At 53.4% G+C, this 24,903-nt stretch overlaps 1 protein-coding gene across 2 annotated transcripts; it reads right to left on the reverse strand.

Annotated features, from left to right (window-relative positions):
- Window positions 1–1,432: 1,432 nt before the first annotated feature.
- On the reverse strand, window positions 1,433–23,275 carry SGTA (small glutamine rich tetratricopeptide repeat co-chaperone alpha). 2 transcript variants are annotated; one of them, XM_049876335.1, is made up of 12 exons: window positions 23,079–23,185; window positions 15,725–15,860; window positions 15,176–15,282; window positions 14,720–14,810; window positions 11,645–11,744; window positions 9,635–9,739; window positions 9,165–9,303; window positions 8,818–8,880; window positions 7,121–7,158; window positions 6,253–6,342; window positions 4,899–5,020; window positions 1,433–2,853 (listed from the first exon to the last, which is right to left on the reverse strand). In XM_049876335.1, the coding sequence occupies exons 2-11, from the start codon at window positions 15,822–15,824 to the stop codon at window positions 4,906–4,908; spliced, it is 948 nt and encodes a 315-aa protein (XP_049732292.1). In that variant the 5' UTR covers window positions 15,825–15,860; window positions 23,079–23,185; the 3' UTR covers window positions 1,433–2,853; window positions 4,899–4,905. The 2 variants fall into 2 exon arrangements, with proteins under 2 accessions (XP_049732292.1, XP_049732293.1); XM_049876336.1 differs by lacking the exon at window positions 23,079–23,185 and adding an exon at window positions 23,199–23,275 and having other exon boundaries at window positions 1,435–2,853.
- Window positions 23,276–24,903: the final 1,628 nt, after the last annotated feature.

Raw genomic sequence — 24,903 nt, forward strand, 5'->3', positions numbered from 1 at the left:
GGAATTTGTTCTGCTGTACAGTGTGAGCACAGGTGGAACTCAGTTTTTGTCCCAAATAATGAATGTAGGGTCTCCCCCATCAGCACTGCTGGCTCAGGGGCCAGGTCACTCTCTCAGGCCCCGTGCACTGAAGAGTGTTGAGCAGCCTCCCTGGCCTCAACCCACTTGATGCCAGCAGCACCCTCCCCCCCCATCATGACAACCACAAACATCCTGCCATTGCTGTGTCCCCTGGGACAGAATTGCCCAGGTGAGGCCTTCTGCCTTTAGACCTAGAGAACCCTCCCCTGTAAGCCAGCCCAGGCCCCGCCTCTAGACCCTCCCCACTTCCTCACTAGACTGAGTGCCCATGGGCAGCGTGGAGTGGTGGAGGAGGCAGGGCAATGGGGCGGACATGAGTGGGAAGCCGCTTCCTGCTCAGACCCCTCAGTCAGGTGGCTGTGCTCAACTGGGCTTTGATGCTCAGTGGCTGGGAGACTAAGCCAGTGAAGCCTTGGTTCTTCTGCCTGTAAAATGGGGACAATGGAAGCCCCAGAAGCTTGTCATTGAGATGAAATGAGATAGTCCATGTACCACGTTTAGTAACATCTATCAGATGCCTTCTATGTCCGTTATGATACCCAATGTGGCACCCCAGGATTGGGCCAAGCTGAGTCCGCGAGGTTCTTGGACTCTCGCTTCATGGACCACATCTCTCACTCACAGTGTTTCCAGGCTGGAGGTTCAGCTCTTCCAGTTATAGAAGAGAGAACTGTACAACCATTCGTTTACCATATTCTTTAACGCGTTAGCTAGCAAAGACGTCACTCTGATGACGAAGGTGCACCTGACCCAAGCCATCGCATTTTCAATCACCTCGCATGCATGAAAAAGTTGGAAAGTGAAAAACAAAGACTGAAGAAGAATTGACGCATTCTAATTCCAGTGTTGGCAAAGAATACTGAATCCACCGTGGACTGCCAGGAGAACGATCAGTCTCAGAACTACGACGATGCTAAGACTCTGGACCGCTTGCTTTGGACACATTATCAGGAAAGACCACTCCCTAGAAAAGGGTGTCACGTTTGGGAGAGTGCAGCGTCAGTGAAAACGACGGAGACCCTCCAGGAGATGGACTGACATAACGGCCACAACCACGGGCCCAACCTTACCGACGACCCCGAGGACCGGCCCAGGACCGGCAGTGTTCCGTTCTGTTGTGCGAGGTCGCTGTGAGTCGGAGCTGACGACAGCACCTAAGAAGCGCACACTGAGAGTAATCCTAGAAGTAACGCACAATCATCCCACCACCCGCCACTGAACACCGGGGGATCCAGCTCCATCCTGGAGTAAGCTGTGACATGGGAGGTGACTGGGGACAGTTGGTGAGGGAAGGGATACGGAACGTGCTCAAACGCTCCATCACCTTCCCCATCACTGTTCTGCCACCCTGCTGCCCGCCGCCCACCCCAAGTGACCTCTGCCATGGAAGCGTTTGGGGCCACGTCCTGTTTGAAGCACTGACATGACTGGTCCGTAACCTGTGTGTGCCTGGCTGACCCAGAGGCCCCGGGCTGGGGGTTTGTGGGATTCTGCAGTAAAAGGGGGTGTGGTGCCAGCGACAGGGCCACACGGAGACAGGTATCAAGGTCACAATGTCTATTTATTTCCACACGTCACGCTCCTCCCCAAGTCACTACTCAAGAGCTGAACACGTCCTTCCTGACGTGTGGACTACGGGGGCTGGCAGTGGCCTCCTTCCTACTTGTTGCCTAGAACACACACCTCGCGGACGGGCTCCCACCGAGCCTGCTGTTTCCAGCTGCTTTGTTCAGAGCAGGGCAGCATGACTTGCCCAAACTGTGGACGGCACAGTGGTCAGCAGCTCCCCCTCTGGTCCCCCACCACACGCAGAGGCCACTGGCACTGCTGAGCTGTCTGGGCGGCTGTTGTCAATCTCAGAGCTGAGGCGGGTGGCACCTGCCAGCCCTCCAAATAGACGGCGGAACTCACGGAGGTCCCTATGCGTTCAGACACAGGGTCCTAGGGCCCACTTGCTGCCTGTGGGCAGAAGAATGGTGAACCAGGACAGAGAGACACCAGGACACGCTTCCACTGCCCCAGAGCTAATGCAGAGCAGAGCCTGGGCTTGGGGCCATGACCCCGTCACCAGCAGTCTGTCGTGTGAACTGTAGAAAGAAGAGATCAAACGAGCATCTATCGAAATGCTCAGCTGGAAGAAAAGTCACAGAACGTGGTCCTGGGCACTCTGAGATGCTCGGGGGACAAATGCTGCCTCTCAAGCACTGACAACTAAAAAATGTCCTCGTTCATGCAAAAACGCAGTCCAGAGGCACGGGCAGAACGCCGGTGCCCGGACAGCGGCTGGCAGTGAGCTCTTCCCAACAGGGACTCGGGGCGGTTCGGAAGGCTGTTTCTAACCTAGGTGGGAAAGGTCTTAAAAAAAGACCGAGGGGGGCAGGGTGGTAGGAGGGCTACAAAAGACTCCTCGAAGCCACAGGTGTCCGTGATGTTTCGAACATAAAACTTGCCACTTGGTGGCCAGCGGCCGAGGACCAACCCCCCCAGCCCCACGATTCTAGAAAATACTTTAGCGACTAGGCTTTCTGGGGGCCGTGGGGGAGATGGTTGCTGGTTTGCGTGCACAGCTGGCTGGCTCTTTTCTTCCGAAAAGGATCTGGGGGCCGGGGGAGGGGGGTTACAAAAAGGAGGGGCGAGGAGGAACATAAAAATTCGCCGGAACATGCAAGTCCAATTTTTTTTTCTCTCTCGGGCAGTCCAACTTGAGAAAATGGCAAAACACAAGGCGGCATCCAGTCTGTGGAGGGACAGACATGATTCTCGCTGGGGCGGCTGTAGACAGAAGACACAAACGCAGTTAGGACCGGGGCGGGGAGACACACTGGTAGGAAACAGAGGACAGATGTGAACCTTCCAGTAATGAATGAGAAGGAGCAAATGGTTAACACGCTCAGCTGCTAACCAAAAGGCTGGAGGTTTGAGTACATCCAAAGGTGCCTTGGAAGAAAGGCCTGGCCATCTATGTCCCAAAACTCACCTTTGAAAACCCTACCGAGATGATAAGTAGGAGAAGGATGTGGAACGTGTGGCTACTAACTGCACCCATGAACAACTGTCTCCTTTACCATGAGGCCAGAGAACATGGACGATGCCTGGCTACCTTCACTAACATTTTGATCAAAAATTCTATAGAAGAATCCTTATCAAAAGGGGGACAACGCAAAACAGAATTTCAAACCCTCATGGTCTCTAGACTTTCCGGAGCCATGGAGGCTAGATACACCCTGAAATCATCTTTTAACCAAATAATAGGTGAGCTTAACTAGTAAAGAATGTCTGCCTTCAGCGTTATGCTCTTTTAGAGCTATCCATGCGGGATCAGGAAACCCTGATGGCGTCGCGGTTAAGTGCTACAGCTGCTAACTAAGAGGTCAGCAGTTCAGATCCGCCAGGCGCTCCTTGGAAACCCTATGGGGCAGTTCTACTCTGTCCTATAGGATCGCTATGAGTCGGAATCAACTCAATGGCAACGGGTTGGGTTGGCTTTGGTTTTACATGGGATCAAACTGACAAGGGCAATGTGAAAGGTTAGACAGGAACACTTGGGGGCAGTGAGTTCATGTTAATGGGGGAGGAACAACTGGGAAAAGGAGGGTGAGAACGGTCACTGAATTTTACGTGCGGAAACCGCTGAATTGGCGTGTGTTCTGCTATGGATATTCTCAATGACAACAGAAAAGAGAAAAACCCCTCGGAGCACAGCCCTACTCTGACACCCGTGGGGGTGCTACGAGTCGGAGTCAACTCCACGGCAAGTGGCTTTTTTTTTAGGCTGTCCGATCAGGGTGCCGGCAGCCTCATGTCCAGAGCGGCCTCAGTGCCACGGGCAGCGTTTCCGGTTCTCAGTGGCCACGCGTGGCTGTGCTGCTGATTGGATGGGGCAGACAGAGAACAGCTGCACCATTGCAGAACATGCTGTCAGCAGTGCTGGTGCAGACGCTCAAACAGTGGTGAAGGTACTTGGGGTAGAAGGTCACAGGGGATACAAAACTGTTCTCAGGTGTGTGATGTTAAAACAGCTTAAAAACCAAAAAATGCTGCTCAAGGGAAAAATGAAAAATGCCCTAAGTGTTAACAGTAATTGCTCTGGTGGAAAGATTGAGGTTGATTTCGTCTTTTATGAATTTTCTGTACAAAGCAAAGGAAGTTAAAAAAGGGAGAGAGAAAGAGTGAGTGTGAGTGTGAGTGAGTGTGAGCGTGTGTGTGTGTGTGTGGAAGACGACAAAAGTAAAGACAGGAGACACCGGAGCAGAACGAACCACTGTTAGGGGAGGAAAGGCACCCCACCCCGAGACAGGGAGCTCACCCCCACAGAAGGAAAACACCGAGGTCGTGGAACCGCCAGGGAGACAGCTGATCACATCAGCAGCCAGGGGCTGGACACCCCAGCATGTTGATAAGCTGCTGAGAACGTGAGGCCTGCTCACAGTCAAAACACCAAATTCAGGCCAAGGGGAGTCGTGAAAGGGAAGGTGGCTGGGCCCTGCCCTGGCCCAGGGGATGCTCTCCCACCCTCCTCGGTGGCTCCCCCCAGTTTTTTGCACGGCACTAGGGAGTGTTCTGCAACCCCCCTTCTGTGCGAATGTGGTTTCACCCCTGACTTATCCACAGCCCTGGTTTGTACACAGCAGTGGCCCCGATCCGCCATGGGAACTGGGAGGTGGCTGGGGGGACAGGTACAGGTGACGCCTGGGGGGACACCAGGAAAGGTGTGTTCTGGCGGCCTAAGGCACCATGGCCCGCTGGGTGGGTGATGTGGGAGGACCCCCCCCAGCACACTGCCCTCCCCGCCACCCGCTCCCGGCCCTGCCACTCACTGGGCGGTCACTCCTGCTGGTCATCGTTGCTGGCACTGGGGGTCCGACTCCGGATCTGACTCCTGAGCTGCTCTATCAACTCTGGGTTCTGCTGCTGCATCTGCTGCGCAAACTGCTGGCCCCTGGAGCGTGCAGCGGGTCGGCACCAGGCGGCGGGGGGGCTGCCTGCCTGCTGCTTGCTTCCTGCCTCCCTTCCCCCACTCAGCAAATGACCCCAAGCACACATTCTGTGCCCCGCACCTGACTCCCCAGCAGACAGCCTTGGCCCGCACCTGGCTCCCCAGCAGACAGCCCTGGCCCGCACCTGGCTCCCCAGCAGACAGCCCTGACCCCTCGCTGCAGGGCACTGGGTCAGAGACGGCCTCTGTGCACTGACCCAGGTTCTTCACCTCACAACAACCCAAGGCTTATGAGCCTAAAAAGCCTGCGGCAGCAAACTCAAATTGTGCATGTCCAGTTGTTGTAAAAATCGCCTAAGTAAGCAGACTTTTAGCCACTCAGAGCCTACCTGCTCTGGACGCTCTGCAGAATCCATCCTCAGTAAAATACAGCCCTAAGTTACAGGGACACTATGGTGCTGCTGGGAGCTTGGTGGCTCAACTACTAACTTGGTTCAGCTACTGACCCAGAGGTTCGCAGTCAGAACCCACCCAGCTGCTCCACAGAAGGACCTGACAATCTGCTTCCATAAAGACTAAAGCCTGGAAGACCCTGTATACTCCGTCACATTGGGTCACGAAAACCAAAAATCAAACCCGCTGCCATCGAGTCAATTCCAACTCATAGTGACTCTATGGGACAGAGCAGAGCTGCCCCATAGGGTTCCCAAGGGGTGCCTGGTAGATTTGAACTGCTGACCTTTTGGTTGGCAGCTGAGCTCTTAACCACTGTGCCACCAGGGCTCTGTGGGGTCACTAGGAGTTAGAATTGACTTGATGGCACACAACGATAACAAGGTGTTGTCTCTTTGGGGCTCTGGGACCCACAGCACCCCCCGACCACGCCGCAGGAGGAGCCCTCTAAAGTGACATAAGCACCCTCCCACTCTCCTCTTGCCCGGAGTTTCTGGGCCTCCTCCCCTTGCCTCTGGCAGACCTACTGCCACAGGGGACTACCCCCTACATGCAGCTGTCACTGTGGCCGCCCCCCAAAATAGCTGGTGCAACCCTGCTGTCTCCTAGTCATGTCTCTGTCCTCTAACAGCCCCAACTCCTGCGAACCCAGTACGGACGCACCTGGGAGGGGCTGTCTTGTCCACCATCCTTCCTCCCCTCCTCCCACAGGGCCTCCCCTCCTCCCTCCCGCACGGCCCTCCCCCACACCTGTCCGCCCCCCACAGGACAGGTCCACTCACGCCTGGATGAGGCTTGCCAGGTCGTTCTGAGAGGGGCTGGTGCCGGGGGTGCCTAGGGGGTTGTGGCCGCCTGAGATCATCCCGGACATGCTGTCAGGGAGGGAATCGCGTCAGGTCAGTAGGAGCCCCGTCACTGGGTGCTGGTTGGGGGGAATCGTGACAGGTCAGTGGGAGCCCCATCACTGGGTGCTGGTTGGGGGGAATCGTGACAGGTCAGTGGGGGCCCCATCACTGGGCGCTGTCTGGGGGCATCTGTGGGTGCCATGATTGGGGGGGTGCTACTGGCATCAAGTGGGTGGAGGCCAAGGGTGCTGCTCAACACCCCAAGTGCACAGGACGGCCCACCCCAGAGAACGATCTGGCCCCCATGTCAGCAGTGCCGAGGGGGAGGAACCCTGAATTCGTTTTTTTGAGAGAAAATTGAGTTCAATCCCTACTCACACCATACATCAGAATTAACTCCCAATGGGTCAGACGGTGTAACCGGGGGGACCCCTCCAGCTCCTGTGATTCCCTCCTCTCTCCTCCCCACTCAGTGTGTGGATTTAAATGTGGGCAGTGTCCTAGGATGTCAGGAGGTCAGATGTTCATGGGACGCAGTCTCCTGGGGGTCAGTGGAATCCCCTAACACAGGGGTTCTCACTGGGGGTGATTCTGCCCCCAGGGGACACTGGGTGATGTCTGGGTACATTTGTGGGTGCCATGACTGGGGGGATGCTATTGGCGAGGGGGTGAAGGCCAGGGATGCTGTTCAACGCCCCCGACCCAGTGCACAGGACGCCCCACCCCAGAGCAGTGCCGAGGGGGACAGACGCTGAGTAAAGAATGAATCCCGAGGGGAAGCAAAGGGGAAGAGACGGTCACTTACAGCTGTTGGACTTGGGGGTTGTTCATTAGGTTTGATGCCTGGGGGAAAGGAGAAGTTTGTCAGAAAAAGAAAGCGTCCTGCCACACCACTTCTAACGGATAGTTTTTCATCTGAATCAACCCTGGGGTACTGCTGAGCACGTCACACGCCGACCCACAGCCACCTGGTCTGTCCTCTCACTGTCCTGCAGGCGATCTGTGGTCCTGGCATCTCGTTATGTTCAGTCCCATGTCTGACTTGTATCTTAGGAAAGACTCCATGATGGCACACTGTGTTCTCACTGGCTGCCCAGGCTTCACCGTGTGTGCACGTTTTGGTTCTTTTTTTTAAGCCACGGTCTACTCTAGCATATTTAACGTTTCTCCAGTTTTGCCTCATCAGTAAGTACCACTGCGAGGAACATTTTGTATCAACTTTTCACATTGGAAATTATTTCTTTAGAATAGATTTCGACAAGTGGTAGAGTAAGGAACTTAGCTGGCATCTCCTACGCAGTTCTTTATAGAGGTTGGCAAATGCTTTTGGTCAAGGGCCAGGTGGTGACTATTTGCAGCTCTGTGAGGCAGAGAATCTCCGTCACGACTACTCAACTCTGCGTCCATAGAGAGTGGTCGTTGATAATGTGTACATGAGTAGGCACGGCTATGTGCTAATAAAACTTATTTTCTCCAGCACAGAGCAGGCTGAGTAGTTTCCCCTCACTACACTCCAAGGCCACGTGTGTGTGTGGTACCCCTGAGGACACCTGACGTGGGAAATGAACATGCGTGTGCAGGGGAAGGCCCTCCAAGGTCACAACTAGGGGAACTGTGGCAGAAGGACATTCCTTTACAGAACAATCCACTCTCGTCATCAGAGGGGGACCTGCACTGGGCTACCCAGCACCTCGTGTTGTCCTGTTAGGGCCTCAGAACACAGGCGTGGCTGTTATCACGGTCTCCACGCCACAAGGCAGACACCGAGCTGGAGAAAGCAGGGTCTGTGCAGGGTTTTCCTAGGTTATTTCACCAGCATCCAATGGCTGGAGGCCAGGGATGTCGCTCAGCACCCTGGAGTGCACAGGACAGCCCCACCCCAGGGAATGATTCAGCCCCAAATGTCAGCAGTGCCAAGGGGGAGAGAACGTGTGTTAATTATCTGGGGGAAAACTCAGTTCAATCCCGACCTTACACTATACACCAGAATAAACTCCCAGTGGGTCAGCTGGTGTAAACCAGGGTAACCCTCCAGCTTCTGTCACTTTCATCCTCTCTCCTCCCCACTCAGTGTGTGCATTTAAATGTGGGCAGTATCCTAGGACATTGGTGGGTTGGATGATCATGGGACACAGAGACTCTTGGGGGTCAGTGGAATCTCCTAACCCAGAGCCTTTCACCTGGGGTAATTCTGTACCAGGGAACACTTGGTGTTCCCCCAACAAGTTGAGACTTTTGTGGTTGTCACAACTGGAGAGCAAGGTGTTACGGCTTCAAGTGGCTGGAGGCCAAAGATGGTGCCTAACACCCTAAGTGCACAGGACAGCCCCACCCCGGAGAAGGATCCAGCCCCAGATGTTAATGGTGCTGAGTAGTAGAGACAGTGCCAAGTGCCAGGCAGAGCAGCCACATGACAGCACCGGCCTGCAGTGGTGGGCGTGGGTGGGAGTGGGGTCAGCGTGGGTGTGCGTGGCAGTGGGTGGTGGTGGGCAGCGGCCTTACCATGCTCATAAAGCTCGGGTTGTTCAGCAGGCCAGCAATGTCGAAGGTGCCGACGCCTCCTGTCTGTGAGGATCAGAAAGGCCAGCAGCACCATTAGTGGCACCCAGATGGTGGACCAGGCCCGTCCACCCTGAGCCATTCTAAAGGAACCAGACACTCTGTAAGCCCCCAGCAACTGGGCCCCATGGTGGTTCTCTAGGCATCAGGCCTCAGCGTAGGCTACTTTGAAAACACACGGACATTCAAAAAGTGAGGCTGAGCCTGGCCCCTGGCCTGTGTCCCGTGAAAGTGCAGCCTGGCCCACCCTATGCTCCGGCGGGACTAAGATCCCTGGCAGCCAGACTCACTGGGCTTGGTGCCTCCCTCAACTTCAGCTCTGCGATCTTAAGGTTGGACTTGTAGGTCTCGTTGTCGGGGTCCAGCTCCAGGGCCTTCTTGTAGTAGGCCACGGCTTCTGAGTGTTTCTGCAGGCTGGAGAGCGCCAGGCTGGGGACCAGGGGTGGGCGTGCTAAGACACGGGCAGAGCCGGGGTGTCCCTCCCCACTGCCAGGGCCCCACCACGCCCTTTCTTTCCCTCTTGACAGAACCAGGCTGAAAAACAACCGTGAACGTTGGAAAACGACTGACAATCAGAAATCTCTGAGAGACGAGCTGGGAGTTGGGAACTGGCCATGGAGGAGCTAGGACTGGCACAGCCAGGTGGAGGGGTCAAGCGCCGCCCTGTGGACCGGTCCAGACCTGCTCTGCCACGCCCGAGGGCTCCACCTACAAGGGCCCTCCCCTCCCCTCACGCACCAGTGGCTGGCTGCACACTCACCCCATGCGGCCATAGGCCTTGCTGTAGGATGGGTCTATGGCGATGGCGCGCTCGCAGTCCTGCACGGCCCCCGCGTAGTTGCCCAGCTTGCTGTAGGCAGCAGCCCTGGGGAAAAAGGCAACGGGGCTCCTCAGTGGGGCTCCATGCAGGGCAGGCTGTTCCCAGGGGAGCTGGGTTCCTTCCTAGCCACCTAGGAGGAGCTGCTGGGGGTGAGCCTCAGTTTCCCCGTCTGTAAAATGGGGGGAGTTTGTTGTTCTGGGGTGGCTCGCGTATCGCTGTGACGCTGGAAGCTATGCCACTGGTATTTTGAATACCAGCAGAGTCTCCCACGGTGGACAGGCTTCAGCGGAGCTTCCAGACTAAGACTAGGAAGAAAGGCCTGGAGAGCTAATCTTGAAAAGTAGCCAACGAAAACGTTATGGAGCACAACAGAACGCTGTCTGCCTGGCTTGCTACGGACACGTCCTCGGGAAGGCTCAATCACTGGAGGACATGTGTCTGGTGAAGCAGAGCCAGTGAGGGAGACCTCTGGTGAGGCGACTGGCACAAGAGCTGTGAGGAGGGACTCAGACACGACGACCAGCGTGAGGATGACGCAGGACTGGGCAGCGTTTCGTCCCATTGTGTATAAGGTTGCTCTGAATTGAATCGACTCGACAGCGACTAACAACAACGAAGACGACAATGTGGGGCTGCCCAGAGGCCTGGGAGATGTGGTCAGGGTAGGTGGGTGCTGGCTTCAGCAATGGCTCCCACCGTTCCACCTTTGTCCTGGTGCTGCTGGGAGGATGCAATCAAATCCAGGCTGGAGGAGACGGAGGCAGGGGGCTGATGCTGCACAGCTGTGACCCCACCTAGTGCCAACGGACTCCGTGATGCAGGCTCACCACCTGACCGTGGCAAACAGTGTGGGCTGGAGGCGGCCAACTGCTCCAGGTTAAGAATCAAAGTGAAAGAACCCTAGGAATGCAGTCATAAAGCAAAGAGCAGAGCCCCAGACTCTGACGGGAGTCTCGGCGAGTGTGGCTGGATAGACGCCAAGCCTGTGCCTCCCAAGTTAGGGTTCATGGGCTCCTCCTGTTTTGGGTCAGGCGCTGGCAAAGTACAGCCTGTGGGCCAATTCCAGCTCACTGCCTGTATCTGTAAATGAAGTTTTACTGGCACACAGCCACACCCATTCATTTACATTTGCCACATCTACGGATGTGTTGGTGCTATAATCCCACAAAGCTGGAAATATTGACTCTGGGGCCCTTTAGAGAAAAAGTCTGCTGAACCCTAAACTAGAGGGTCTTCAGATTCTCTATGAAGTCTCTGAGGATTGTTGACTTCTACGTTTTAATTAAGAAGCCCTGGTGGCACAGTTAAACGCTCCACTGCTAACCGGAAGGCTGGTTGTTCAAACCCACCCAGCAGCTTCCTGGGAGGAAGACCTGGTGATCTGCTGCCATAAACATCACAGCCTGGGAAACCCTATGGGGTAGTTTTACTCTGTCACACGGGGTCACTAGGAGTCGGAAACGGACTTGACGGCACCCAGTAATGACAACTAAAAACTAGTCAATTTAGTCCCACCTTACTAGTTTTCAGAATAACTGATATTCTTAACTACTGAATTACTGCCTTAAAATAGTGCAAATACACTGCCAAAAAGCAAGCCCCGTGGAGTGCAGCTCTACTCCGACACACTGGGGTTGCCAGGACTCGGGTCGACCCGACAGCAACGTTACCATCACTCTTAACGAATTCATGAAATGTTATCCCAACTCTGGGTGATGTTCTCGGTCTGAAGGTCCATGTGGGGAGCTGGGCGGTGTTTTAACGTCCCTGCCCGCTCTGCTCATGGCTCCAGGTACCTGTCGGTCGGTCACTTGGAATCGCAGGAGTCATCGCTGAAGCAGTGTGACACGGTGCCCAACTCGGGTCCCGCGGAGCGCCCTGCGGTTCTGGTCTCACTCAGAGGAAATAAGACCACCATAGCCCAGCCACCCCACGCGCCCCGAGCCGCACCTGTTACAGAAATAGACGGCATTGGCTGGGTTGAGCTCGATGGCCTTTCCGTAGAAATGGACGGCTGCTTCAAAGTTCTCGACTTTCATCTGATCGTTTCCTATGAAGAAAGAAAAAAACTTTACGCCAGGCTGTTAACATCAGACCTAGCTAAGTGAACAGATGACCTCATTCGCAGACCCTCTAGGCTTATGTGTGCTTCTGTTTTACTCAAATTATTCTAAGTACATATGGAACAGGCCCTGGGTAGCCTAAATGGTTAAGCACTCGGCTATGAGCCGAAAGGTTGGCAGTTCAAACCCACCCAGAGGCACCTCAGGAGACGAGCCCGGTGATCTGCCTCTGAAAGGTCCCAGCCTTAAAAACCCCATGGAGCAGTTCTGCTCTGCACATGTGGGGTCGCTGTGAGTCGGGAAAGACTCCACAGCAGCGAACGACAACGTACACGTGTTACTCGTTGTTTGCTTTTTAAACGTCCCTCACGCCTACAATCCAGCAACAGTCTTTACGTCCACCTTGTGCGACCACATCACATCCGTTTCCAGATCATTCCGCCATCATTAACAAAAACTCAATATCCCTCCAATTAAAGAAGGAACAAAGGACGTGAACTGACACGTCACCGAAGAAGACATTCAGGCAGCCAGCAGACACAGGAGGAAATTCTCACCATCGATCGCCATTTAAAAAAAACGCAAATCAAAACTATAGTGAAATACCATCTCACCCTGACATTATCGGGACTAGTCAAAAAAACAGAAAACAACAAACGTTGGAGAGGCCGCGGGGAGACTGGAACCCTTATCCACTGCTGGTGGGAATGTAAAATGTACCACCACTATGGAAGATGGTGTGGTGCCTCTTTAAGAAGCTAGAAATAGAAATGCCATACGATCCAGCAATCCCACTCCTAGGAATATACCCTAAATAAGAACTGTCGCACGAGTAGACATATGCACACCCATGTTCACTGCAGCACTGTTCACAAGAGCAAAAAGATGGAAACAACCTAGGAACCTAGTGGCCCAGCAGCAGACAAATGGATAAACAAATTATGGTACACACACACACAATGGAATACTATGTAAAAATAAAGACCAACAATGACTCTGTGAAACATCCCACAACATGGGTGAATCTGGATGGTATCGTGCTGAGTGAAATAAGCCAATCACAAAAGGACGATGTTGTATGAGACCACTATTATAAAAACCCAAAATAAGGTTTACACTCAGAAAAAAACCATCTTTGATGGTTACGGGGGAGGGAAGGGGTAGGAGCAGAAGTCACTACCTAGATAGTAGACGAGTGGTAACTTTGGTGAACAGAAAGACGACATACAACACGGGAAGTCAGCGCAGCTTGACCAAGGCTGAGCCACAGTAGCTTCCTAGACACTCAAACACCTTGAGGGACCAAGTTACCGGGGCTGAGGGCTGGAGACCGTGGTTTCAGGGAACATATAGGTCAACTGGCATAACACAGTTCATGAAAAAATGTTCTACATCCTACTTTGGTGAGTACTGCCTGGAGTCTTAAAAGCTCTCGAGTGGTTACCTGAGATACCTCTATTGGTCCCATCCCATCTGGAGCAAAGGACAATGAAGAAAACGAGACACGAATAAAATATTAATCCAAAGGACTAATAGACCACATGAACCACAGCCTGAGCCCAGAAGAACTAGACGGTGCCTGGCTACCACCACTCCACCGCTCTGACAGGGATCACAACAGAAGGTCCCAGGCAGGGTGGGAGACAAATGGAGAACAAAATTCAAATTTGCAAAAAAAGACCAGACTTACTGGTCTGACACAGGCTGGAGGAACCCCCGAGACTATGGCCCCTGGACACCTCCTAACTCAGAACTTAAGCCACTGCAGAAGTCCACCTCTCAGCCAAAGATTAGACAGGTCTATAAAACAAACAATAACACACGTGCAGAAAGTGCTTCTTAGTTCAATCAAGTTTATGAGACCAAATGAGCAATATCTGCCCAAAAGCAAAGACAAGAAGGGACAGAAAACTGGACGAATGGACACGAGGAACCCAGAGTAGAAAGGGAAAGGGGGAGAGTGCTGGCACATTGCAGGGACTGCAATCAATGCCACAAAACAATTTGTGTATAAATTTTTCAATGAAAACTAATTTGCACTGTAAACATTTACCTAACACACAGTAAAATTAAAAAACAAAACAAAAGCAGGAACACCTCCGCATCCCCTAAGCCATGACCCACCGCCGCCTTCCCCCGCCCCTGGCAACCACCGATAAACTGGTCTCTGTATGCCTGCCTATCCCAGGCATCTCATACAAGCGGAATCCCACAATCAACGTTTTTCCTTTTGTGTCTGGTTTCTCTCACTGAGCACGGTACTTTCAAGGTTCACCCACGTTGTAGCATGGATCAGGACCTCACTTCTCTCTATGGTTGAACGATATTCCACTGTGTGCACGGACCACATTGTGTTTATCCACCAACTGTTGGTGGACACCTGAGCTGTTTTCACCTTCTGGCTACTGTGAACAGTGCTGCAATGAACAATGACGCACACGTATCTGAGTCCCTGCTTTCAAGTCTCTTGGGTACATAGCTAGGAGTGGAGTCACTGGGTCTTATGACATTTCTAGGAGCCCTCGTGGTACAGACACTTAAGTGTTCGGCTACTAACTGAAAGGTCAGGGTTCAAACCCACCCAGTGGCTTCGCAGGAGAAAAGACCTGGCAATCTGCTCCCATAAAGATTACAGCCTAGAAAACCCTATGGGACAGTTCTACTCTGTCAAGGGGTGTCATTGTGAGTCCAATATTTCAACAACAAGATGGCACGTCTATGTTTAAAGTCTGAGGAACCACCACCCTGTTTCCCACAGCCCGCCCCCTCTCAGGGGCCCACTGGCAGCACACGAGAGTCCGAGCCCACTACATCCAAACATCTGTTTTCAAATGCTCCCGGAGCCCCAATACTGACCTGCACTCAGGGACCAGCCTGTGTCCACTCTCCCTGCCACACAGAATGCCAGGCAAGGTGCGTTGGGTGGGGCACCCCTGAGAGAGGAAGGTGGTCTCTCGCTTACCTTCTGTCTTGAGGCGCTCTGCCTCTGCCAAGTCCTCCTCAGAGGGTGGGGTCCGCTCGGGGCTCCTCAGGTCCTGTGGCGTCTCCTGGCGCTGGAGGCAAAGGCAGGAGCTTTAAGGAGCAGTGGACGACCCCACCGTCCAAAGCCCCCAACCTGGTGGCTGTACAGCCACCCTTTCCCCCAAGGGATACTTTGAGTGGACAGCCCAGCTCTAAAAGGCTGGCACCATGCCCAGCGGCTGGATTCCTGGGAGGGACCTGTGGTGGGTGAACCCAGTACCGCATCTGAATTTCCCACAGGCAAGGTGAGGCTGACAGCTCCTTTCCTGCTGCCGTGCGGCACACGACAATGAGCGAGGCGGGTGAAGCACTGACATGGTGCCTGGCGCGCAGCCTGGCACCCAACACATGTACCTACTGTTGGAGGAGGCTGGGGTGTGGGGCCCCAGAAGCTCACCTTGCCCACAGCGGCTGCTTCGAATATTTCTGGAAGAGTCTGAGGCAGCGCCAGGTCACGGTCTTCCACTGTCACTCCAAACGCAGTCTCCAGGCACTGGATCGCCACTGGAAAGGGAACAGGGTCACTGTCCCTGGAGGCACGGAGCCTGCTTTGGATGTGAGCCTGGCCCCACATCCTCAAGGGTCCCAGGCAGGGCTGCCACTTGTTCCGCTCAGGTTGACTCACAGAGGCGCTGGACACGTCATACACCAACATGTCCCTGAAGCTCCTGGTTCCAACTCCTCTCGTTCTCACCAGTGATGAACACCTGTGGCCTCGCTCCCTGACCCACCCACCCAGCAGACTCCACGGGGGTGGGGCTGCCCAGCCAAACAACATTCCTCCCACCCCAGCATTCCAGAAGCTTGGTTCTGCCCCACGCCGCCAGCCCCAGTCTCCTTCGAGTGTGGAGCCCTCTTGGTCCCGAGCACCCTGAGCCAGAGTCAGAAGTGAGAGTGCAGGGGGGCTGAGGCCGGGAGGACAGGGAGGCCGGTGGGGTGCACGCACCTTCCAGACTCTCCTGGGCGTCAGACGAGAGCCCGCCGTGCTGGAGCTGGTCATGCAGGAACTGGATGACAGCATAGGCCAGGCGCTTCTTATTGTCCATGGTGAGCAAGGACGGACAACGCCGGGGGTTCCAGGTCTGTGGGGCAGAGGCAAGAGCCTGAGTGTTGCTGTTGTTGGGTGCCGTTGAGTCGATTCTGACTCCCAGCGACCCCATGTGACGGAGTAGAACTGTGCCATGGGGCTTCCTGGACTGTAATCTTCACAGAAGCAGATTGCCAGTCTTTCTCCCACAGAGCCTCTGGGTGGGTTTGAACTGCCAACCTTTCAGTTAGAGGTTGAGTATTTAACCGTTGTACCACCAGGACTCCTTAAGAACGTGAGGACCAGGGGACCAAGAAACACACACAGCACGAATGATGCTCACACGAGGCGTCCTTTCTGCTCGGTGCCCTGGGGCCCTCCTCGCGCCTGCTGCCCCTCCTTCTTTCACGTTGCAGATGCCCTGGACCACCCGGTCACCCCTCCTCAGTGGGAGCCGCTGCTCCCAGAGGTGCCCCACGAGGCCCGGCCCCTCCTCTGAGCCGCACTAGCCTGGCTCTGTGGGGAGGTCCTCTCGCCTCCTGTGGGCAGCACCTGTCACAGGCTCCCTGACAGGAAGGAGAGCCGCGCTGTGTGGGCAAGGTGAGCACAGAGCTTTGCAGCCCTGGCCCTCGTGTGGCCTCTCTGCATTTTGTTGTCATTTGTTAGCTGCCACCGAGTTGGCCCCGACTCATGGTGACCCCACGCACCTCTGAACAAACGCTGCCTGCTCCTGAGCCACCCCATGATTGGCTGGGGATCAGACCACTGGGATCCATGCACTTTTCACTGGCTGAGTTTTGGGCATAGACTACCAGGCCTTTCTTCCTAGTCCCTCTTAGTCTGGAAGTTCCACTGAAACCCTCCACTGACAGCTGGGTGGCGGCTGCACGTGATGTGCACTTGCTGGGACCTGAACCTAGGTCTCCTGTAGGAAGGTGAGAATTCTACCCTGAGCCACCACTGCCTTTCTAAGTGTTAAAACCAGTTGCTGTTGACTCCAGCTCGTGGCAACCCCATATGAGTCACAGCAGAACTGTGCTCTGTAGGGTTTTCAATTCTGACTTTTTGAAAGCAGATCACCAGGCCTTTCTTCCGAGGCACCTCGGGGTGGACTTGACCCTCCAACATTTTGGTTGGCAGCTGAGCGTGTTCACCATTTGTGCCACCTGCCAAGGACTGCAGACTTAAACAGGGAGGGGTTTTATCCAATTGTTGCAAGGGGGGAAGGAACTGTGGCAGCAGGGAGTACACCTCAACCTTACGGCCCGCAAGTGTCTCGAGAACTAGGTGAGACGGGGTCTTCTCTCACAGAGGTGGGAGTAGGCAAGGCTAGAAGAACCCGGGGTGGGAAAGGGGGGCGAAAGGGTGGTGTCATCAGACAGCAAATTAGGCAGCATTTTACACCGAGGCCACCTTGTTCTCCAGAGGCTCCTAATGGAGGCGTTCTTTATCGGCTCAGGCTGAGGGTGGGCCAAAGCCCAGGGCTCTAGGGGGAGAGAGAAGCTTAAATAAAGTTTGCTTAACAGGCATTTTGTTTCTAATTAACGGGGACAAGCAGTTTGGTTAATTATTTGAATCCAAGAATGGGAATGGAGGGTCTCTGATGGGCCTTAAGGAGCCCTGGTAGTGCAGTGGTTAAAGTGATTGACTGCTAACTGAAAGGTCAGTGGTTCGAAACCACCAGCAGCTCCTTAGGAGGAAGATGAGGCAGTCTGCTTCCATATAAATTTACAGCCTTGGAGACCCAGTGGAGTAGTTCTACTCTGTCCCATGGGGTCGCTATGAGTTGAAATTGACTGGATGGCAGTGGGTTTGGGTTTTTTGGTGATGGGCCTTAGGTCTCCAGGTGGTGCAAACAGTTGCACTCGACTAGTAACCTAAAGGTTGGTGGTTTGAATCCACCGAGCAGCACCACAGAAGAAGGTCCCAGGACGCTGCCCACATTTAAATCCATGCACTGAGTGGGGAGGAGAGAGGAGGGAAGCCACAGGAGCTGCAGAGTCCCCCTGGTTTACACGTCTGACCCACTGGGAGTTCATTCCGGTGTACAGCATGTGCAGGGACCAAATTCAATCTTTCCCCTCAAATAATTAAAGCAGGGTTCCTTCCCCTCAGCAGTCTTGAAATTTGGGACCAGACCATTCTCTGGGGTGGGGAGCCTGTGGGCTGTAGGTGTTAAAAGCAGCATGCCTGGCCTCCACCCACATGAAGCCAGTACCACCCACCGTCTGCAACAACCACAAATGTCCCCTGGCATCAGCAAGCCACCCCATGCTGAGAACCACTGACATTCACTAAATGAGAACAACGACGGTCCTCAGTCACCACCAGCACACCGGGTACTGTGCAGTCGACTCTGACTCATGGCACCCCGACGTGTGTCAGATGGGAACTGTGCTCCACAGGGTTTTCCGAGACAGTTTTCGGAAGTAGACTGCCACGCCTTTCTCCCGAGGTGCCTCTGTGGACTCAAACCTCCAGCCTTTCTGTTAGCAGCTGAGCAGGTCAACCATTTGCATGTTAACATCAACATAAACCAGGTTATCTGGCCAAACAACTTCCCTGTGAACTTGCAAAAAATCACCTCATCTGTGTGGGGAGCATGTGGGATTTCAAAACTGCAGACAAGGGACTACGAAGACCCCATGTACCACAGAACAACATGCTGCCCAGTCCTGTGCTATCATCCCCACGATCGGCTGCAGCCTGGACCGCTGTGATCCATCGGGTTTTCACCGGCTTATTCTTGGAAGTAGATTGCCAGGCCTTTCTTCCTAGGCTGTCTTAGTCTGGAAGCTCCGCTGAAACCTGTTCAGCATCCCAGAAACATGCAAGCCCCCACAGACAGATGGGTGGTGGTTGTACCTGAGGTGCACTCATCAGGAATCGAACCCAGGTCTCCTGCACAGAAGGTGAGAATACTACCGCTGAACAGCCACAGCTCCCCAGTCAGCTGAGAAACCCAGCCCTCGGGTCAGTAAAGGACCCTGCATGGTCCTCGGGTGGCCTCTAAGCACCATGGCTTCTAAGCACAGAGAGCAGAGGAAAACAAAAACCAGCACACAAACCTTGTGACAACACAGAGCTTCTCAGGCGAACGTGTTTTCCACTCTCCAGCATGGTAACACGAGGCCAGCACTTCTCTGACCACCAGGCGCCTGCGTTTTCCCGACAATCACAACTTGTAGTGTGTTGGCTGCTGGGTAGAATTCTCAAAGGCCCATGCTTTCTCTCAACAGAGAGTGCTTTGAGAGCTGTCAGAAGCCACCCCCAGGCCCTGGCCTGAAGGGCAAAGGACCCAAAAGCCAGAGGCCTGGGAGGACCCTGGCCTGAGGGGCAGCTGGTCCTGGCCTGCTCCCCTTCTGCCTCTCTGGTGGTCTCCATGATCCTTTTCAGCCCTGGGTCTAAAACCATGTGTTCATCTTTTCATTTTACGATCTAAACAAACAAACAATCAGGTCCTATTCCTTCTCTCTTTCTTGGCCAGAACTGATTGCTGACATAAGAGCACGCAGTACAAAATGAGCGACCCACCTTCTCTGCCCCGACAGCTGCCGTGGAGTGGACTCCGACTCGTGGTGGTCCCATGTGCATCAGAGTAGAACTATCCACCACAGGGTTTTCAATGGCTTGTTTTTGGAAAGTAGATTGCCAGGCCTTTCTTCTGAGGCACCTCTGGTAGACTTTTGGTTAGCAGCCCAGTGTGTTAAGTGCTTACACCACCCGGGGACTCCCCGTCTCTGCTCACTCTCCTGTAAATGCCCTGCCCCGCCCCTGTCTTAAATGCACAACAAGTGGATTTTTTTCATACAGAGCAAGTTAACAAAAGCTCGGTGCTCTGTAACCCTCTTCCATTTTAGGATAACATTGGGTATCCACCCCCCCCAACTGTCAGTCTGTCGTGCTGTGGTGGCTTGTGTGTTGCTGTGATGCTGGAAGATATGCCAGAAGTATTTCATATACCAGCAGGGTCACTCACAGCGGACAGGCTTCAGCAGAACTTCCAGACTAAGACAGGCCGGGAAGAAAGGCCTAGCAATTTACTTCTGAAAAACCAGCCAATAAAAACCCTGCGAGGCACAATAGTCACAACCGCAACCAACCATGGGGACGGTGCAGAACAGGGCAGCGTTTCAACCATTGGGCGTGGGGTCGCCATGAGTCAGGGGCCAACTGCCCAGCAGCTAACGACGACCACGGACCTGTTTTCCCACCAGACTGTGAGCCCTTGGAAAGTCAGTTTTTCCTCTGAGTTTCCAGCATCCAGCAGCATCTGGTCCGTATGGACGCAAGAAAACGTTAGATCACGTTGAGTTCAGAGGTGCGCCATCAAGTTCCTCGGGGGAAGACATTTCTCGCTGGGTTTTGGTTTCCTCGTCAGAAGACAAGATAACAAACCTTGCCTTGCCTAATTATGAACAAGCCCCTTTATTTCTTCAAATGTTTCCTGAGAATTTCCTAGCAGGGCCACTGTTGGGTCTTGGAAAAAAAAAACAGAACTGAGTAAGACGGCTGAGGACTCCCTGGGTAACACAACAGCTAAGAGCTTGGGGCTGCTGACCAAAATGCTCGAGTTTTGAGTCCACCCAGAGCTGCCTTAGAAGAAAGGCCTGGCAGTCTACTGTCAAAAAATCAGCACTGCAAACCCTACGGAGCTCGGTTCTACTCTGACACATGGGGGGGCACCATGAGTCGGGGTGACTTGGTGGCCGCTGGTTTAAGACCACCAGTCTTAGAGATCCTCTGATCCTGGGGCAGTGGCTAACGCGGCCAGAGTCACTTATCCTTCTAAAAAAAAACCTTCTAGGAAGGTTTAATTATAAACCGGCTAACATCCTTGGAGTGCCTAGGACCTTCCAGGTATCTTGCCAGACTCTTTACATGCGACAGCTTATTTCGGGGGTTAGTAAACATTTTCTGAAAAGGGTCAGAGAGTAAATACTTTCAATACTTTCAACTTTGTGAGCCATAAATGAGGTCCCTGTTGCCACAACTCAACTTTACCATTGTGGCGTGAAGGCAGCCACAGATAGCGTGCAAATGAACCGGCCTGGCCGTGGGTTTGGCCCTCGAGTCATACTTTGCTGAAGCCCTGCTTTGTTTCATCCTCACAAGCTAGAATGAACGCTATCACAACCCCCCACTACACAGAAGAAAAAACTAAGGCTTAGAAAGACAGGGAGGGGGCAGGGGTGGTTTGGTGGTAGAACTCTTGCCTTCCATGTGGGGGACCCTAGTTCAATTCCCAGCCCATGCGCCTCAGGCTCAGCCACCACTCGTCTGTCAGTGGAGGCTTGCATGGTGCTGTGGTGCCAAACAGGATTCGGCAGAGCTTCCAGACTAAGACAGACTAGGAAGAAAGGCCTGGCGACCAACTTTTGGAAATCAGCCAGTGAAAACCCTATGGATCGCAACGGTCCAATCCCCCTGGTGCATGGGGTCGCTATGAGTCGGAGGCCAGCTTGACAGCAACTAACAACAAAAGGTGGGGAGGGGGCCCCCAAAATCACCGAGCTAAGAAGTTACAAATCAAAGAGTTTTTAACCCAGGCAGTCTGAGTCCAGAGACTAAACTCTAAAAGCATTTTCCCTTTCCCACAAAAATGGGGGCACACATGAAACTTTGCACATAATTTGGGGGGTCCACAGACCCCCCTGAGAAGGCCAGGCTGGTGAAGAATCACTGATCTGCTTAACTTTGATACTGCCGTCATTTGGGGCCAGGTCATTCTTGGGGGTGAGGCCGTCCTGGTCACTGTGGCGTTCTGAGTGGTGTCCCTGCCCTCCACCCACTCCATACCAGGAGCACCTCCCCCAACCTGTGACAGCCACAAATGTCCCCTGACATGGCCTGGTGTCCCCTGGGGAGAAAGGCAAAATTACCCTGGTTGACAACCACTGTCTAGGGAAAGGAACAGCAGACAAAACAATCAGAGCCGGAAACAAACCAACAAAAAACCCAGGAAAATCATTCTGGTGCAGGGATGCAGACTGCACAAATATTACCAGATGGCACTCAATAACAAGAACAATCAATCTCTAATACGCTCTTACCAAGCGCCAAGCACCTGACTAGAGAGTATTTTATGAGTATTTAACCCACACAATGACCCCGTGGGACATCTACTTTTACAATCTCTATTTTAGAGAGAAAGATCCCGGGTAGTGGCGCAAATGGTTAAGTGCTCAACTACTAACTGAAAGGTTGGCAGTTCAAAACCACCAAGCAGCACTGTGGAAGAAAGGCCTGGCAATCCGCTTCTGTGAAGATTATTGCCAAGAAAACGCATGGAGCAGTTCCACTGTCACACAGGAGAGTGCCACGAGTTGGTACTGAGTTTTTTTTTAGAGAGGAGAGGAGGACTTGCCCAAGTTTACACAGCCAGCGAGCGGGTGATGCAGCTGGTTCTCAATGCCAGATTTTTCCTAACTCCAGCATAATACACAAAGACCCTAAATGTAAAATAAGACCTAACTCTCTGGACTAGCACTCCACCGTCACTCCTTCTATAAGGGCTTGAATGTTGCTGTGATGCTGGAAGCTATGCCCCTGGTATTTCAAATGCCAACAGAGTCACCCACGGTGGACAGGTTTCAGCAGAGCCTTCAGACTAAGATTAGGAAGAAAGGCCTGGCGATCTACTTCCAAAAATTGGTCAATTACAGCCTCATGGATCACAACAGAACACTGTCCGATGTAGTGCTGGAAGATGAGCCCTGTAGGATGGAAGGCACTTAAAATACACAGTGGCTGCAACCGTGGACTCCAGCAGCCCAACTACCATGAAGACGGTGCAAGACGGGGCAACCTTTCCTTCTGCTCTACGTGGGGTCACCACTGAGTCGGAGCCCACTCGAAGGCAGCAAACCACCACCACCCTTGGGAGCGCTCTCACTTGGTGCTGGCAGGTGGCTTTAACCCCCTCAAGAATCCTCCCGAGACAGGGACTGTGACTATGCCCGTTTTACAGAGGGGAAAACTGAGACTCCAAGAGATCCAACGGCTTGCCCAGGTCTCCCAGAGAGAAAGCGGCAGCGGCGGGGCTTGAGCGCCCACCAAGGGGTTCCCGATTCAAACGAACCGCGTTTCAGAGCAGGTAATGAGAACGATAACAGCAGCGAACACTTAGCCAGCGCCTACCGCGCCCCTCGTCCTCGCCATGGGCCTGCGAACCAGCATTTCCAGCCCCGGGGACCGGGACAGCGAGACGATGACAGGCAGGGCCGCCTCGAAGCCGCCCTGCCTCAGTTTCCCCTCTGCACCAACCACTCACAGACTCGCGTGCCGTGGCGACTCCGGCCCTAGATCGCTCGCTCGTTCCAGGCTCGGGAACCCCAGGAACCCCGAACCGAGGACTCCAACCCAGCCCGCTTCGTCGCGGACCCCCCCTCACCTCTCAGACAGTCGAGCCCCGACCCACCGACGGCTGCGCTTGCGCACCGCGGCGCCGCCCGGCCCCGCCCCTCGGCCGCGACGCCTGCGCAGAAGCAACCGGCTGTCGGCGGCATTCATCCTGCGCAGGCGCATTAATGATCGAGCAGGGCGTGGTCGGATGTGACGCGTTTTGGAGGCGGACTCAAGATGGTAGTTAGGGCAACTGACCTCTCTGACCGAATGGGGACGCATTTCAGGGCTTGCCCTTTAGAGCCGGGATAGAGCGGTGCATTGTGGGACGAAGGAGGACTCCAGCGAGACAGCCTAGCCGACCACGTGCTCCAAGCCGGCCACGTGGTGCAGCTGCGTTTGGACACCCCGTACCCCAGAACTTCACAGGCGCTAGATGAATGGGAGGAGTGTTACTCGCTAAGTTTGTTAATTTATTTCTCCACCCATCCACGCACTCACCCTAAAATGCATTCTTTCATTCACTCAATTCGTAAGACATAAAGGAGTACAGAGATATACATGCAAATACAGATATTTGTATTCGCTCAATAAATGTTAACTGCGAACCAACTATAAAGACCAACAAAGTGTCTGCTCTAATTGTTATTACCCACTGCCCTCCAGACTCATAGCGACACCATAAGGTTTCCAAGGCTGTTAATTTCTACAGAAGCTGACTGCCACATCTTCCTCCCACTTCCACCTCTCATGAAACCACTGACCTTTCCATCAGATCAGCAATCGATCGCTTTAATCACTGCGCCACCAATTACTTTGTGTTGTTTTTTTTTATTTTTTCAGAAGTAGATCATCAGGTCCTTCTACTAAGGCTCCTCTGGATGGACTCAAACTTCCAGCCTTCTGGTTAGCAGCTGAGTTTGTTTACCCAGGGACTTCATAAACGCGTAAGATAGTTCATAAGTAAACTAAAATTTCACTTAGTGACAAGCACGATGAAGAAAAAACGGGGTGCTGTGATTGTGACTGAAAACCCTGGTGGTGTAGTGGTTAAGAGCTACAGGTGCTAACCAAAAGGTCAGCAGTTTGAATTCACCAGGCACTCCTTGGAAACGTTATGGGACAGTTCTACTCTGTCCTATAGGATCGCTATGAGATGGCAATGGGTGTTTTTTGGGTAATTGTGATTGGGGAGCTAAATGTACTGGGATGGTTAGGGAAGGTCTCTCCTTTGGATACGGATTTGAAGGATGACAAAAGGCAGAGGGAAAGTGCTCAGGCACAGGTGTTGTAGAGAAAAGAGTCTCTAACTCTGTTAAAGTCAAAGAGATTTATTGAAGCCAATGAATCATTTGATTGGGAATCATGCGAAACTCAGAGTCTGAAGCTCAAGGAATCCAAGGGAGGGGGTGCACACAGTTATAGTGCCGTGGGAGGAACTACAAAGCACAATATTCTGGTTGGTTTATGGCGTGTCATGAATTGAGTTGTGTCCCCCCAAAATATCTGTCAACTTAGCTAGGTCATGATTCCCAGTATTGTATGATTGTCCACCGTTTTGTCATCTGATGTGATTTCCCTGTGTTGTTGATCCTATCACTATTATGTTCATGAGATGGGTTAGCAGCAGTTATACTGATGAAATCTACAAGATTAGATAGTGTCTTAAGCCAATCTCTTTTGAGATATAAAAGAGAGAAGCAAGCAGAGAGACAGGAGACCTCATACCACCAAGACAGCAGCTCCAACATCAG

Source organism: Elephas maximus, chromosome 3 (genome assembly GCF_024166365.1).
Source record: "Elephas maximus indicus isolate mEleMax1 chromosome 3, mEleMax1 primary haplotype, whole genome shotgun sequence".
NCBI lineage: Eukaryota > Metazoa > Chordata > Mammalia > Proboscidea > Elephantidae > Elephas > Elephas maximus.